Below are 14619 nucleotides of genomic sequence, written 5' to 3'. Positions count from 1 at the left end.
ACAAAATTACGTTACATTATTATTATTACAAAAAACTTTAAGAGAAATTGAATGCTTTTAACGTACTATTTTAAAAATCGAATTCATATGAATATTTAAAATCAAAAACATGAAAAATACTCAGCATATTATTTAAATTTGTGGCGAAGGATCGTTGACTCCTTCAGCATATTAATACTGAATTATAATAGTTTATGAGGATAATATAATAGGAGAACTGTAGGATTCAATTCCGTTAATGGAAACCCAATGCTAAACTTGGAACGAAAGCCAGACGACAAATATAACATAATAATATCGATCCACTTAAAGGGAGTGAGACAGATTATTCACACACAACCCCGAATATATTAGTCAGGAAGCCAGGGTACATACCAAAAAAAGAAATTTTTCCTAAGGGAAGATGTGAACTATGAAGTGAATTTGTTTGAAACCGGCATAATAATAAATGTAATAAAATTAACAGATGTTTCAATAATACTAACAATGGTAGTATTTCTAATTAAATAAGCTATTGAACTAATGCATAATTGTAACAGTAGTGCCTAAATTATTGATAAGACAAGATCACATTTTGGTACTTGGCCAAAACTATTTGACGGTATATGATAAACCGTCTCCTAATCAAACTATTTGATAGTCAGATAATCATATATTAAACTGGCAAATTTTTGACGAATATAATTACTTTTAATAAAATCTTTTTTAATAAAGATCTAATAATTTCTTGTACAATTACAACATGGCAGTTGATTTTCATAATGATGATATCAGCAAATTTAAAATAATACAACATAAAAAACTATCCAATGAAAATATAAATATTATACTTCTTGAATGGAACCATCATAAATTTTAAAAAGTCTGTCAGCTCCTTTGTCAATATATTTGTATAACCTAGCTCGTAGGTGAACAAGAATGGTTTGACAAAAGTTTTGAATGAAGGAAAATTTATGGAGGATATTGTTTCCACGTGTTTGAGAAAATCAATTGAATTCGATGCTTAATTAATGGATTCCTATGTTAGAAAGCTCAACACGACGTTCAAACTACTCAGAAAGCACTGCAGGAAACCATATGAGTGAATTGATCGATTCGAATGGGAGTTTATTTCGCTCCTTGTAATTAATAATTGGAAGTGGAGTATTCATTTGAAAAAGATTTATTGTGACGAACGAAATTTAGTAGCAACTAAACTGAATAACATGTTACTGACACCATAGAGTATACAGTAAAACTATATTAATAAGCGCCGCCCGTAGGTAAGTGGTTAAGAGCGTCGGGACTTGTTTCAGAGGTCCCGGGTTCGATACCCACTTCGAGCAGACTGTTGTCAGGCAACAGTGACAACGATTTTCACTTTGAAATATAAATAGCAATATGTTTCCAAGTGTAAATAGCCCTCACCCGGCATTGTTGCATCATACTTGCCCTATTACAGAGATTGTAATAAAAATTTATCATACGGAGATGTGACAACTGTTTGGGTTGCCATCTGTAATAAAACAAAAGTAGTTTGTGAGATATTAATCACAACAGCTCATAGAACCCATAAGTTCTGATCGCTGTTCAAATAAAATTATAAAAAAAAATTAATAAGCGCAAATATTTTGCCCCATAGTTAAGAAAATGTTTTGCCCGTTACAATGTCTTTGAATTCTTCATTATTATCGAAGCTGATAGCAACCTACTATTATATTTTTCCTATTTTTCTATAGTATTTCTCTTGAGTATACAATTTCCTCAGAACTTACAATTGTAATAAAATATTGCAAAAGCACATTATAATACTGAGAACCTTGTGCCAACAATTTCTGATTGTAATGAAAATGAAACTTAACATATATTGTGGATCATTCTAGTACGAATCTGCTTATTATCAAAGTATATTTAGCTACTACATTTTTAAGCCAAAATCATAAAAATTGCTACGTTAGACATTTTAAAAAAATGCATAATATATTTCAATATCAATTTTTTAACGAAATTAAATTTTACATTACTACTACTTCCATGCATCAAGAGGACGACAGCATTAGAAAAATAATTAAATTCTCCTCTATTTAAATATTTTATCATACAAATTTCCATTAGCATACAAACGACAAAGTAAATTGATCCCAGGGATTTAAAAGCAATTTGTTTCCCTGATATCTGTTTCTATAGTGTTTACGCAAACACCATGTTTTCATCTGGCTCCAGGCATATCATTACTGATATATTGACATAAATGATTCTGATTCTCCTTGAGGATTATTTATTTAGATTATGGCGCAGTAGAACCGAAAAGTTATTAATAGAAGCGTGTGTATTGTAAACTGTGTGCTTAATTTGATAAACACATATGGAATATGTGTTATAATTGGATTAGTAGTTTTGAAAAAGTATTGCATTACAAAATTTAGAATATGTTTATTTGCCATATAATTATTGTTTATTTTTTTAAATGTTTTGCTCATATGTAACCGTACATTTTTCTAGACATGTAAGCTTTTATGGCATATATTATGTTTTAATATTTAATTACGTGGCAAATATTATATTATGTTCTAATAAAATTAATAGTGGTTTCATTGAATTTTAATATACTTTGCTATCATAGTTGCTAATCTTTGAAAATTCTAGTTTAAATTAGTTGGAGTATGATCTAGGATCATAAGCAATAGATTTTCATACGAAATCAGAAGCAATAGATTTCATTTGACCCAAACGAAACTTATAATTTATCATCGAGCGCATGATATTGATATCTCAATTTAATACACCTGTAAACACATCTGTTAATGTTTTATGTTGAGACAATCCCATGGAAAAATTGTACAAAAAATGTTTTCAATTACTCATTTGATAAAAGGAGGAATTACGCACTGAAAAATTCATTTTCATTTGCACTTGCTTTAAAATACAATAAAATTAATACCGGTCTAACTCATTATACAATAAACGCCGATGCACACATAGAATAGTTAGAAGCTGATAACACAATATTGATAAGCAAAATAGCATTAGACTTTTTAATTGGTTATTTATCATCCACATGCTCTCATAAAAATTGTATTTAAACGTAAATCTCTGTGATAAGCGCTGTAGCAAACCAGAACAAAATTTATACAAAATGGAAATAAATCCTATATTATATCGGTAGAAAAATGTCAGTGTACTGCGGTGGAGTGTCAATGACAGCTCGATTTATATTTTCAGATAGAAAAGAATATTTCATTGTCAGACAAAATCACTACATATACTGTAGTCAGTCAAAATCAGTTTTTACATAAAATTTAACCATTTTTAACATAACAACGCAATATGGTATAATGAAACACGCTTTGTTAATTGAAACTAATCAAATGTATAATGGCATAACGTTTGTTATGTAAACCATTTTAAAATATCGTGTGTAAACAAATACATGTTTTTGCACATTAATAGTAATAAAATCTAATATAGGCTAATGCAAAACAATATTACAGATTAAGGAAAAAACCAAATAAAATAAACAAAAATATGTAAGATTTTTGATAATTAGCGATTGTGCATTGCTTAACAAAACTAAACTGAATAATTTTTTTTATTTTTTGTTTTGTATTTTTTGATAATTGAAGTGCTGAAAATAATCAATATTGATTTTTCATTTAGAGTGTTTTTAACTGGAAACATGACTTAAAACTTTGAAATTCTAAAACAGTCTATATGATTTTCAAAAGATAAAATTCTTCAAATCAAATTCGTACCAACATTCTTTTTTACTAAACTAAGAGTAAATCGTGTGCCCTGATCAGTCCATTGATCACGGGAGTTTAAAATGGGGGGTAACAAAAAAAAATCACGAAATGGCACGTGGGGGAAAGGAAAGGCCTAGAAAGATATTACTTATACGTATTTTTAAATCGCAATTCAATAAAAAAAACAATTTTATTTAAAAAAAAATAAAAATGTTGCGATTTTTTCTAAGTACTAAATATACATATGAGGTTTGGTCAGGGAGGGATGGAAATTTTAAATATCACCACGAAGCACCAAGAGAGTAAAAAATGAATACAAGGGTGTATAAAAATCTTCAGACATCGCTCACGTGATTGATGGACGCCCCCCAAATTCAAAGCATGCACAAACATTTGAATAAAAATGACTTAGAAATTGGTGAAAATTATATATATATATATATATATATATATATATGTGTGTGTGTGTGCAATACAATGCATAAATAAAACAAATTAATAGATTCATAGATTCGAACTTAATGTTTGTTTACATATCAAAATTAGTCATTGAAATTAATTAATAATTTATGTATGAAGTAATGAAGCAGTTCGACTAGGTCACTACGAGTAACACGTCATTTCATTAACACCTAAGCATATTTTATGGCATAACCCGCCGTTTTATAAAGCAATGTGATCTAGACCTTAGAACCTCTTTTTATATTACTGTCGTCAAGATGATATGGCATTTACGTTTACTTAATTACAGATTATAATAAAATGACGATTATAAACAAGAGACGCTGCAAGAATATTTATTCTTCCATAAGGTCGCGCAAATAAATCGCCGATCAGAATATAGGTTTCCTCATTAGAATTCTGAACGGGCGCCTTGGGCTTCAATTCAGACCTTGGATTACGTCGTAACAAAGTATTGTAATTTGTTAGGCCGATCTGATTTGTGTAATAAAAAATTTGGTCGTCTAACGACCTGCAGTTATAGAGATAAACGTCATGCTGATAAATGCCCGTTTACAATGTATAATATTGATAGTGTTAAAATTCAATTAAATATTATAGATATGAACGTCAAATTTGATGTCTCAATCAGTAGAACATAGTGTTTTAAAATCTATATTGTTTATATAAACAAATTTACCTACTGAAAGTCGGTCATCAAACATAATTAAAAATTCAATATAAAAGCAATTGTTTATAAATAGATAAAAATTCATTTTAGACCTTGAACTATAAATTCTAAATTACATCCGTTTGTGCAATTATACTGCTCTATTACAATACAATTATTTTACAAAATATTTCAATGAAACAAAAACAACCATATAACAATGTAAATACCAAATATATATAATACTGTGAAATAACGAACTTTATTTCACTTTCAGTAGAAAATGTTCATGAAGTAAAAGTAATAATCTAAAAAGTATCAGATAAAGAAAAATTCTAACAAACAATTGCTACGAAGATATTAAAAATAGGGAAAACATGAAAAAGCTTACGCACAAAATAAATTAGTATAGAAAAAGTTTATCATAAAGCCTTCAGACAAAGTATACTTAATGTTATTATTAATTAATGTTAAACCTAATCATAATTCTAGAATAGAATAGATAATATTTTCTTATCGTCGTTGAAAATACTTATCAAGACCAGATTTCCAATACTAATTAAGATATGGAATAGATATGCCACTTATAAGAAAATTAAAACATTAAATCACCTTTGTATATTTAATGTATTTCATATTTATATTTTCCGTATTATTAACACCTTCGTAACCAATTGATTGTAAACGAAATCATGTAATATATAATCATGGAATATAATAAATCGTTGAAATATTGAACTCAACAAAAAAAAAAAATCTCATATCAGAAAAATGTCTTCAAATATCGGAAAGATTTTCAAAGATCTACATTGGCTTTGAAATTAAGATTTAAAAAACAATCCAAATTATTTCAGTAGATGTTACAAGAAACAAATGGACAAAAAACGTTGGTAATTATGCTCTACTCGAATCATTAAATTGAAAATGTGAGATTAATGATCGACATTTCAGTACATGTGACACCAAATTGACGGAAAACCAATAATAATGTTCTGTTCAAATCGAAGAGTTGAAAATACTACATTGGGGATAAGTAAATAGCATGCTTATGCCATTATTAAAAGTGCGTGTCCCGGGGATTTTAAAGCTCAAAAACAAGTACAATTCGGGCGTTGGGCGTAGAGATAATTTTATTTTATAAAAGTTACATACATTTGACATTGGACTTCTAAAAACCGAGCTGCACTGCGTGTTAACAGTATCACTGTCAGTAGGACGACCTAGACCAACTACATACAGACATGCAAACTGTGTCAAATGTGGAGAACGCCACGCGCTTTACAACCCGCATTAACTACGTACATACCAGAATTCGAGGGAGGGTTGAAAATTGTTTACCCGTGTAAAAAAATCAATGTATTCACTAAAAAAAATATTCCAATTGATAGATAGTTTCTAATAGAAATTTAAAATAACGTTAGTTGATAAATGCCCAAATCAAATATTTGGAGAAACATATAAATATAACATAGACAAACGCAATTCAATAGTTGATATAATATAAGAACATTTATAAAAATTGGTCAAAAAAAATAAATTTAAAAACTACGCCACATATAACGTATATTAAGCATAATGAAGAATAATCATAAGTGCAAGTAAGTACATATACACCATCAGTAATGTTTGTTGAAAGTGGGAAAATATTTAAGCAATCAAATTAGAAGATATGATTTTATTTTCAACCAAACTAAATTGTATGAAGTAACAATGGTATTAAATAATAACCATATATTTACAAAGCACTACCGGAATTTCATATACATGTGTAAAACTAAGAAATTCTTAAAACTACAAGTAAAGTTATTAGTTCACTAATAAGTTTACTTGTTCACCACTATTTCATTAATAACTTTGCTTGTTCTTTACTAAATGTTTGTATCGAAATGTATTAAACCATGAAATTATTTTCGTGTGATACTTCATAAAAATCAAAATCCAATCAATAAATTAATAGACACAAAATTAATAAAACTCATGTTTATTTTTACATATTCATTTTTTGGCAGAATATACTGATTATTATTATACTGATATTCCAAGCTCTAGGTCAATATTGATCGCGAAATGCAGCGCGTAGGAGGTTCAATGCACAAGCTTTTTTCGAAGCTTATTTCAAGTTAAGTAACAAATTAGTAAACAATTAAAAATTAATAATTTTCTGTTAATTTAAATTCTATTCGGACTAGAATATAATTTTCTTGATAGACATATGCCTAATATATAATAATCATAAACTATGTTGATTTTAGAAATACATAAGAATTTAGTATCAGAGCTTTTATAAGAGGTGTAATTAAATAAAAGCAATCACATTTGAAATTAAAATAAAATTCTATTTGAACAAACAAATATGCCAATAAATAATCTAGAGAAGAAAATAACAGAATACAAGCAGAAATCTAAGATCATTGCAGTATTATATTTTATAGTCACCATATATGATTGAACGATATTTACGACTCCAAGATCAAAAGCAATAAAGGAATTGAATATGCTCTATTTATCGAGAGCCATTGAGATTTAGAGAGATCTGCGAGTCTTTTTTTTATATAAAACTGTGAAAGCACAACGAAAATTCAGTATTGAAGAAATAAATAGATTATATATATATTCCTCCAAAATTAAAATTGAAAATGAAATTAAAAATACATATATATATATAATGAAGCGATATAGATTCCAATAAAGGCATTTAATAAAGTGATAAATGTATTTCGGAATAGGCGGAGATCCTTAAGAGAATAAGAAGTGTATTTGTATCATAACTGTCGAAACATAAGCTTAATAATGCTTGTTAAAAATCTATAAATATTATTAGTTAGAAATTATAGTTTCTGAATCAATAATAAGACTATGCGCTTATTCGAGTGTTCCAACATTTTTACAAATAGTCAAATGAAATATATATAAAATTATCGTCAGATTCTATGAATTATTGATAACATTTAACAAATATTGATATCATTATAAGTAATTAATTTAATCATCACCAAGAAGATAAGTCGATATTGATCTCAAAAATTTCAGTTGATATGTATGAATCAGTTTCAATATTTAATCAATGGCAATAATCAATAGACGGCAATATGTGACGTGTATTTTGAAATTTACACAATACGCATTTAACCAAGTTCTATAAATAAACTAATTATAGATCAACAGGTGTTAATAAGTGAATTTTAGAATTTTGTAAAGTTCATTACAACAATAAATGATAAGCAAAATATTGTTGAACAATATAATCTCTTATCTTTACTCAAAATATTGTAATAACTTGAGAAATTACTAACTAAATATATATATATATATATATATATACATATATATATATATTATATATATATATATATATTATATATATATATATATGTATATATAAATAAGTGCATCCATTTCGCTTGATAATAATAAAATATGAAAATAAATGAAAAGGCTTTTAAATCTTAAGTAGAAGATAAAAAAAGGCCTTGCTTTGACCTAGTTACAGGTAAAAATTCAAAGCTAACGCTATCAAATCTGTACAAAATCTATATAAAAATATCTGTTAAACGTTTTATTATACCGTCACAATATCATACAATTGTGTTATCAAAATGTCTAATAATAGATCATAACTTCACCATTGAACATACTGCTAAATGAGATAATTTCGCTAAACTCTCGTTTTCACACACGTGCTACAATTCATGTTTCATGAACACACACTTAAATCACTGGGCTACACACTACACTAAACTAAAACTTCTTAAAAATTAATAGAAACAATATTTTTTTAAAGTCGGATTAATAATAACTGGAATGAAGCTGCGTTGTGTGTATATCACTGTAAATATTCAAAATAGCTAAATGTCATTCTGCGCAAAACATTAGTGCAAAACCATGAAACCATGCACTCGCTGTGCCACCGTAGCGGTTGCTCGAGAGTTACTGAAGTATCGGCGGCTAGCTACGCGCGAGCCGTCAAACGTACCACTTGCTGGGGCGTACCCCAGAGAACATCATTCGGATCAGGGTTGGAAAGCTCATTACTTGACTAAATTAAATAAGATTGCGCTATTTGCTTTGTTTTTAACATATTTTCATTGAAGTTTTTATGAAGATTTCATAGCTCTGTTAATAGTTGAAATGAATTATGTCCAATTTATGGAATAATTATAGAAGAATTAGATATAAATGACATAAGTAATTAGTAGTAGTCGTAGTAAAAATAATAGTAGTAACAGTATTAATAGCAAAATTAGTAGAAGTTTTATTCGTAGTAGTATTAGCAGTAGTAGTAGCAAGAGCGATAGTAGTAGCAGTAATAGAAATTGAAGTAATAATATATAGGGGCAGTGGTAGTGCTAGTATACTACCTAGTAATAGTAGAAGTAGTAGTAGTAGCAAATGCATAGTCGTTGTAGTATTAGATAAGTAAGTAAAACCAAATATATTTTAGTTGATAAATAACGTATAGCACCCAAAAAAACGTATTATTTAAAAAACAATTGGTATTGGCGTAACGTTCAATTAATAATCGGCGTTCGAACACTCGCTTTTGATAACCTGATATCATGCAATAATGATATCAAATTTCACTTGAAAATATAGATCAAAAATATGTTTCCAACTGGTGTGAAATGGCAATGGAAAATCTCTCACACTATTCTTCCCTGACTCGAGTTAGAGTTTAACTCAGCTCACCGACCAGGGCATAGCACTAATTATTTAATATTATACAGCAATATGCAAAATAATTTATTTGCATTCGTGCATTAATTTATAATTGTACATATTGCACCAAAATATAATGGTGATAATAATCAGGACATATTAATGTAAGATGCGCAATAATGGTAACGTTTGACTTAAGATTTATAGTTAATTCATTATATAGAGTTATCTACATATATATGAAAATAAGTCGGGTTTTCCTTCCTGACGATTTAACTCCGGAACGCACAAACCGATTTCGACAATTTTGCATTCGTTGGAAAGGTCTCGCAAGGTTTATAACTAAGAACATTAGTGGTACATGGCATCAAATGCAAATTTCTGAAACTTCACGCACCGTAATTAAAAATTCGAGTAATGACATTAGTGAGAATTATCAGAATTATGCTTGGTTAAGTCAACTAGCAATTCTTGCCGCAAAGAATAATGATGTACACGCACTGAATTTCACCATTCAATCAAAAATTGCTGGCGATTTGGTGACATACCAATGATTCCGACTGGTCTTCCATTTGACTTCAAACGATTGCAATTTCCAGTTCGCCTTGCGTTCGCAATAACATAAGTCACAAGCCCAATCGCTTAGTGTTTGCGGGATAAATTTCAAATAGATTATTCAGAAAATCATTGTTTTCACATGGGCAGTTATACGTTAGTTTATGTTAACGTCAGACCAAAAAACAAAGAATGTGGTTTACAAAAGAGCACTTCAATGAAACGAATAATTTGCGGATTCACTTTCATTTACTTAGAGAAGTTCAACTAAAAAACACTTCATTTTTGTAATCAAAATAAATTCATTACTATTGTGTAATAAAATCAAATTTTTCCTTTTCAAATATAAAACAAACAGAAAATTTCTTCATCTTTCTCACGAAACCATCTGGTGGCGAAACGGAGTTCGTCGGGTTTGCTAGTGTTATATATATTTCTTCTCGACCGTAATATAAATTAGTAAACCCTGCGAAAGATAAGCGCGCATGCGATCCTGCGCGTGGTGATTTCATTTTCCGTCCCTCTGCAGCAAACATATCGGGGCGGCTGAGATACTATGTTTTGTTTGTACATTTATATGAGCAAAGTATAATTTTGCAGCTTTTCACGTAGGAAGTCATAACATTGTGTGGTGAAGGCAAATAAGATATGAATCAGTACTTTAAATCATGAAACACAGTTTTTAGAGTCGAATTCTTTAATATAAATATATTTATTTAATTTATATATATATATATATATATATATATATATATATATATATATATGAAAAAATTGTAACCAATTCGTAGAATATAAAAAAACAACATTAAAAAATATTTGCACTAACGGGTAATAAGTCTATGTTATCATTCACTGATGCTGATAAAAAAACCAACAGTATACATTAAAAAGATTACAACCAATTAAAATAACGTGGAAATTTTAATTAACAACCTGTGATAACTGGCATTTTCACGATAAAATTTGCAGTTAATATGACAACTTTCATGATTCTAGTTTATTCAAAATGTTGACTTTTACATAATTTACCAAAACAATATTTCGTGTTGCATATATAACGAATAACAAATATACATTACAATAAAAATTAAAAAAAAAAATCAACAAAGGCTCCGGCGAGATTCGAACTCGCGATCTCCTGTTTACTAGACAGGCGCTTTAACCAACTAAGCCACGGCGCCGATGTTTGATGGCTTGAATTTTTGCGTCTTCTTAATAAAGTATTATATCGTATACATAATAAATATAATTTTTTAATTTTAAATAGTTTGAACTACTATTGGAATTAAATAGGAAATAAATGAAATGAAATGAATAGAAATTGAAAAAAAAAAGACTAATAACTTATAAAAATAAAAAAGACCACTACCTCATAAAAATATTACTTTATATAATGATATAATGGTAATAATAGTAGAATGATCTGATTTAAAATAGATTTGTAAATTCAATTGGTATCATTCTTTAATTAAATGAGTTCCAATATTAGTAAATTATTAGAGTAACTGTTAAGAGGCAAATACACTTTCAATGTTGAAGTTGAATTTATCAAAGTTAGAAATAAAATTATTCTTTGACAATTTTAGCATAAACTTCTCGAGAGGCTCAAAACTGCTCATGTAATAAATAAATGACCCCTTACAAATAAATTTAAACTCACCTGATAAAACACTGTTGTCTATACGCCGAAGTTCACCATGCAACAAAACTGCAACCCAAGACAAAACAGATAACCAGCATAATAAGATTGAAGCTCCTGTCCATATCCCAACAATTCGCAGTAAACCATAATTTGCACTAGATGGAATTTTTTCCCGACTTTTAGGGCTTACACTAGTTCTCTTTCTGAAAATTTAATAAAGCATATTATTGTAATGAAAATACATTTAACAAATAAATTACATGTTTGACTTAGAATGAAGATAATATTTAGTAATAATATCAAAACTAAGCTTTAAAATTATTAGAATGATTAGGAACAACATGATTATTAATAGATGTATACAATCTTGGATCGATCAAAGAAAAACACTTATTGGATGTTGGTCTGAAATTAAGTTACGCATACATTTTTGAGTGATTTATTTTAATTGATAATCATATTAGTAATATATGTACTTTTGTATGCATACAGACCTTCTAACTTTCTTCTTGCGAGGATTTACAACTATTTCTGGGACATCCGAAAGAGAGTCGCTTTCATCCGAGAGGCGTAATAAGGTAAATGATTCCTGTTCTTGAGACATTTTAAAAATATGATATAATTAATCATAATTTATCGAAAAAATAAAAAATATATCACGAAATATAAACCGTTACTAAAGGTTAGGCCACATACTACAGCAAAATGCAAAATATGAAATAAATAAATAAATGTCATCCGTTATAATTGATCACAAGAAAACTAAAATTATTTTGACAATTTCAAGATATTATCAAGAGATTTCATTTTGTATAGTTTTCACGTTAAATATAAAAATATGATATAAAATATATTGAACATTGTTTGATCTCTTACTACGCGATCAAACGTCAACTCAGACTTTTGATTTTAAATGTTGTCTGAATGTTAGGCAGAAATACCAACCTAAATTATAAAATGGCCACCAACATTGTGAGATAAATGTCAGTTGAAACGCTTGTTTACACTACTATGCTACTGTAATATTTTCTATGATCTGTTAGTTATAGAAAATATCTGTATTTTTTTAAATAAATTATGCTATTTTTATATCGAATTAAATGTAATAATTACAGTAAATAATATATTCTTTTATATGTGAAGCAAACGTTATTGCAATGAGTGAGTCTATATAACAAAACATTGAACAATTCATACAATTGTATGTTTGATATTAAATATATTTATTTATAGATCAAAATGCAGATAAACTCGAAGATGCACAAGGTGTAGAAAATGAACAATATGATGTGACACAAATGAGAAAACTTGCAGCAAAAATGGAAAAAAAATATTTAAAATTGCTTTATGATAAAAAAAGGATAGAAATGGTACTTATGATTCTAAATAGTTTATAGTTTTACTGAAAGTTTTATTATTTGAACTAATACTTTTTGTGTAGGAAAAAATATCTTGTCAGCCAAACGTTCAACTAAATGAAAATCCTGCAGACGCCATGGTAAGAATATTTTATTTTTCGAAGATTATTATTAATATAGTATTAATTCTTACGGCAATTTTATTCTAGGAAATGAGCACGGACACTTCAAATAGCATAGACACATCAAAACTTATTGACACAGCGGCCAGTATAAAGGATAATGTAAGTTTTAATACATTAAAATATAAATTTTGAAGTGTGAATTTATTTGGGACTAGAAATTGCTTGTTTTTCACATAGAACCTTTTCCTCTTTCACTTTTCTTCTAATAATATTCATTAAAATTATTTGCAGTATAATCATATTAGGAAATATGGACAAGACCTGCAGCATATTTGCCATACAATGATCACACCAAGTTATAGAGAACGTCAATTGAGACGAAGAAAATTTTTATCTGAGTTTTTGACATGAATAGAGTTCTTTAGTTATAATTATTCAAGTGTATATAAGAAACTATTTTATTATTTTTAGAATTGTAAAAAAATAGCACTATATTATTTTATAATGGTGAATTTTATTTGTTGTGCATGTATATAAGGATTATCGCCACTTTGCATCATATTATCGTTTGATATTAAACTTTTAATTGATTGATACATCTCTTCCAACTTTTTTAATTTAGGTTGTGTGTTCTGAAAAACAAAAACAATTTGAAATACTAAATTTATAATAATAATTAAATATTTAAAATATATGTTTTACCTGAAAAAGTGGTACTACACCTTTACCACTCCTTTTGTAATCGTGTGTCAAAACAACTAATATGTACAAAATTTGTTGCTGTAAATAAGACAATGATGTATTTTATAAATATTTTATATTAGGAGCTAAGAAATAATTTTCTCAACTTAAATCAAATATTTTGTAAATATATGGTTTTATAAAAACATGTAGAGTATATTCTTAATTAACTCTTGCGTTTTTAGATAACTAAACTAATAAAAGCAATTTCTTACAAAATGCATCACTTCATTAATAACGACATCCTGTATGCAACTCCAGGGTATAAAGTTTGAACTTTCGTAGCCTCCGTAGTATGAAACAGTTGATTGAAGTCCAATGTTTCGAACAAGTAATATGCTTTCTATATATTATAACATACACAGTTGTTTAATACAATATTGAATAATGCATTGGTAAAACTATATGCCTACCAGATTTGATTCTTGTAAATCTATTATAAAAATAAGCTAAAATGATCACTGCAAGAGCACCTATGTAATAAGTAAGGTTATAAGAGGCATTCATAAATTTAATGTCTGCTATAAAATGCTCAAATAGCTGAGGGTAATTCACATAATCAAATTCAATCATTTCAGTATAATTCACACAGCTACTTAGACTTATTAAGTAATTATTTTAATCTCAAATATACAGTATTTGAATTTGTCATTTTATCTGACAGCTGACAACTGTTTTCGAGTTCAACATGGAAGAGTTATGGTTT

The 14619-nt window shown here is 28.0% G+C and overlaps 3 protein-coding genes and 1 non-coding gene across 5 annotated transcripts in view; 1 reads left to right on the top strand and 3 right to left on the bottom strand.

The window, feature by feature from the left end:
- Positions 1-12470, bottom strand: part of LOC113374320 (ERC protein 2-like) — a 30201-nt gene extending 17731 nt beyond the window's left edge. The window contains exons 1-2 of the mRNA XM_026614437.1: positions 12184-12470; positions 11708-11892 (exon numbers count right to left, since the gene is read on the bottom strand). Coding sequence (XP_026470222.1) covers positions 11708-11892; positions 12184-12293 — 295 coding nt within the window. The 5' untranslated portion in view covers positions 12294-12470. The remainder of the gene's footprint in view (positions 1-11707; positions 11893-12183) is intronic.
- Trnat-agu lies at positions 11155-11228 on the bottom strand. The gene has a single exon. It is a non-coding gene; the product is annotated as a tRNA-Thr (tRNA).
- Positions 12471-12689: 219 nt separating the features above from the next.
- Positions 12690-13724, top strand: LOC113363869. Its single transcript, XM_026606354.1, has 5 exons — positions 12690-12850; positions 12923-13059; positions 13131-13187; positions 13257-13331; positions 13464-13724. Exons 1-5 carry the CDS (start codon positions 12847-12849, stop codon positions 13581-13583), a joined length of 393 nt encoding a protein of 130 aa, XP_026462139.1. The 5' UTR covers positions 12690-12846; the 3' UTR covers positions 13584-13724.
- On the bottom strand, positions 13626-14531 carry LOC113363868 (phosphatidylinositol N-acetylglucosaminyltransferase subunit H-like). 2 transcript variants are annotated; one of them, XM_026606353.1, is made up of 4 exons: positions 14387-14531; positions 14129-14256; positions 13875-13952; positions 13626-13804 (listed from the first exon to the last, which is right to left on the bottom strand). In XM_026606353.1, the coding sequence occupies exons 1-4, from the start codon at positions 14484-14486 to the stop codon at positions 13667-13669; spliced, it is 444 nt and encodes a 147-aa protein (XP_026462138.1). In that variant the 5' UTR covers positions 14487-14531; the 3' UTR covers positions 13626-13666. The 2 variants fall into 2 exon arrangements, with proteins under 2 accessions (XP_026462138.1, XP_026462137.1); XM_026606352.1 differs by having other exon boundaries at positions 13628-13804; positions 14327-14531.
- Between the last annotated feature and the right edge of the window lie 88 nt (positions 14532-14619).

This window comes from Ctenocephalides felis, unplaced genomic scaffold, assembly GCF_003426905.1.
Source record: "Ctenocephalides felis isolate EL2017-DRISC unplaced genomic scaffold, ASM342690v1 CF-g0.4_SCAFFOLD_00845, whole genome shotgun sequence".
NCBI classification, from domain to species: Eukaryota; Metazoa; Arthropoda; class Insecta; order Siphonaptera; family Pulicidae; genus Ctenocephalides; species Ctenocephalides felis.
The sequence above is the reverse complement of the archived record's forward strand: the minus strand, read 5'-3'. Positions and strand labels throughout refer to the sequence as shown.

Bases quoted from the DNA above. Each gene is read 5' to 3' on its own strand.
- LOC113363868 (XM_026606352.1), bottom strand. From the start codon at position 14,486: ATGATTGAATTTGATTATGTGAATTACCCTCAGCTATTTGAGCATTTT. The intron at 13,953-14,128 runs GTAAGAAATTGC...TCTTATTTACAG, and splicing joins TTAATGAAGTGATGCATTTT to CAACAAATTTTGTACATATT. The intron at 13,805-13,874 runs GTAAAACATATA...TTTGTTTTTCAG, and splicing joins GTGTAGTACCACTTTTTCAG to AACACACAACCTAAATTAAA.
- LOC113363869 (XM_026606354.1), top strand. The intron at 13,060-13,130 runs GTACTTATGATT...CTTTTTGTGTAG, and splicing joins ATAAAAAAAGGATAGAAATG to GAAAAAATATCTTGTCAGCC. The intron at 13,188-13,256 runs GTAAGAATATTT...ATTTTATTCTAG, and splicing joins AAAATCCTGCAGACGCCATG to GAAATGAGCACGGACACTTC.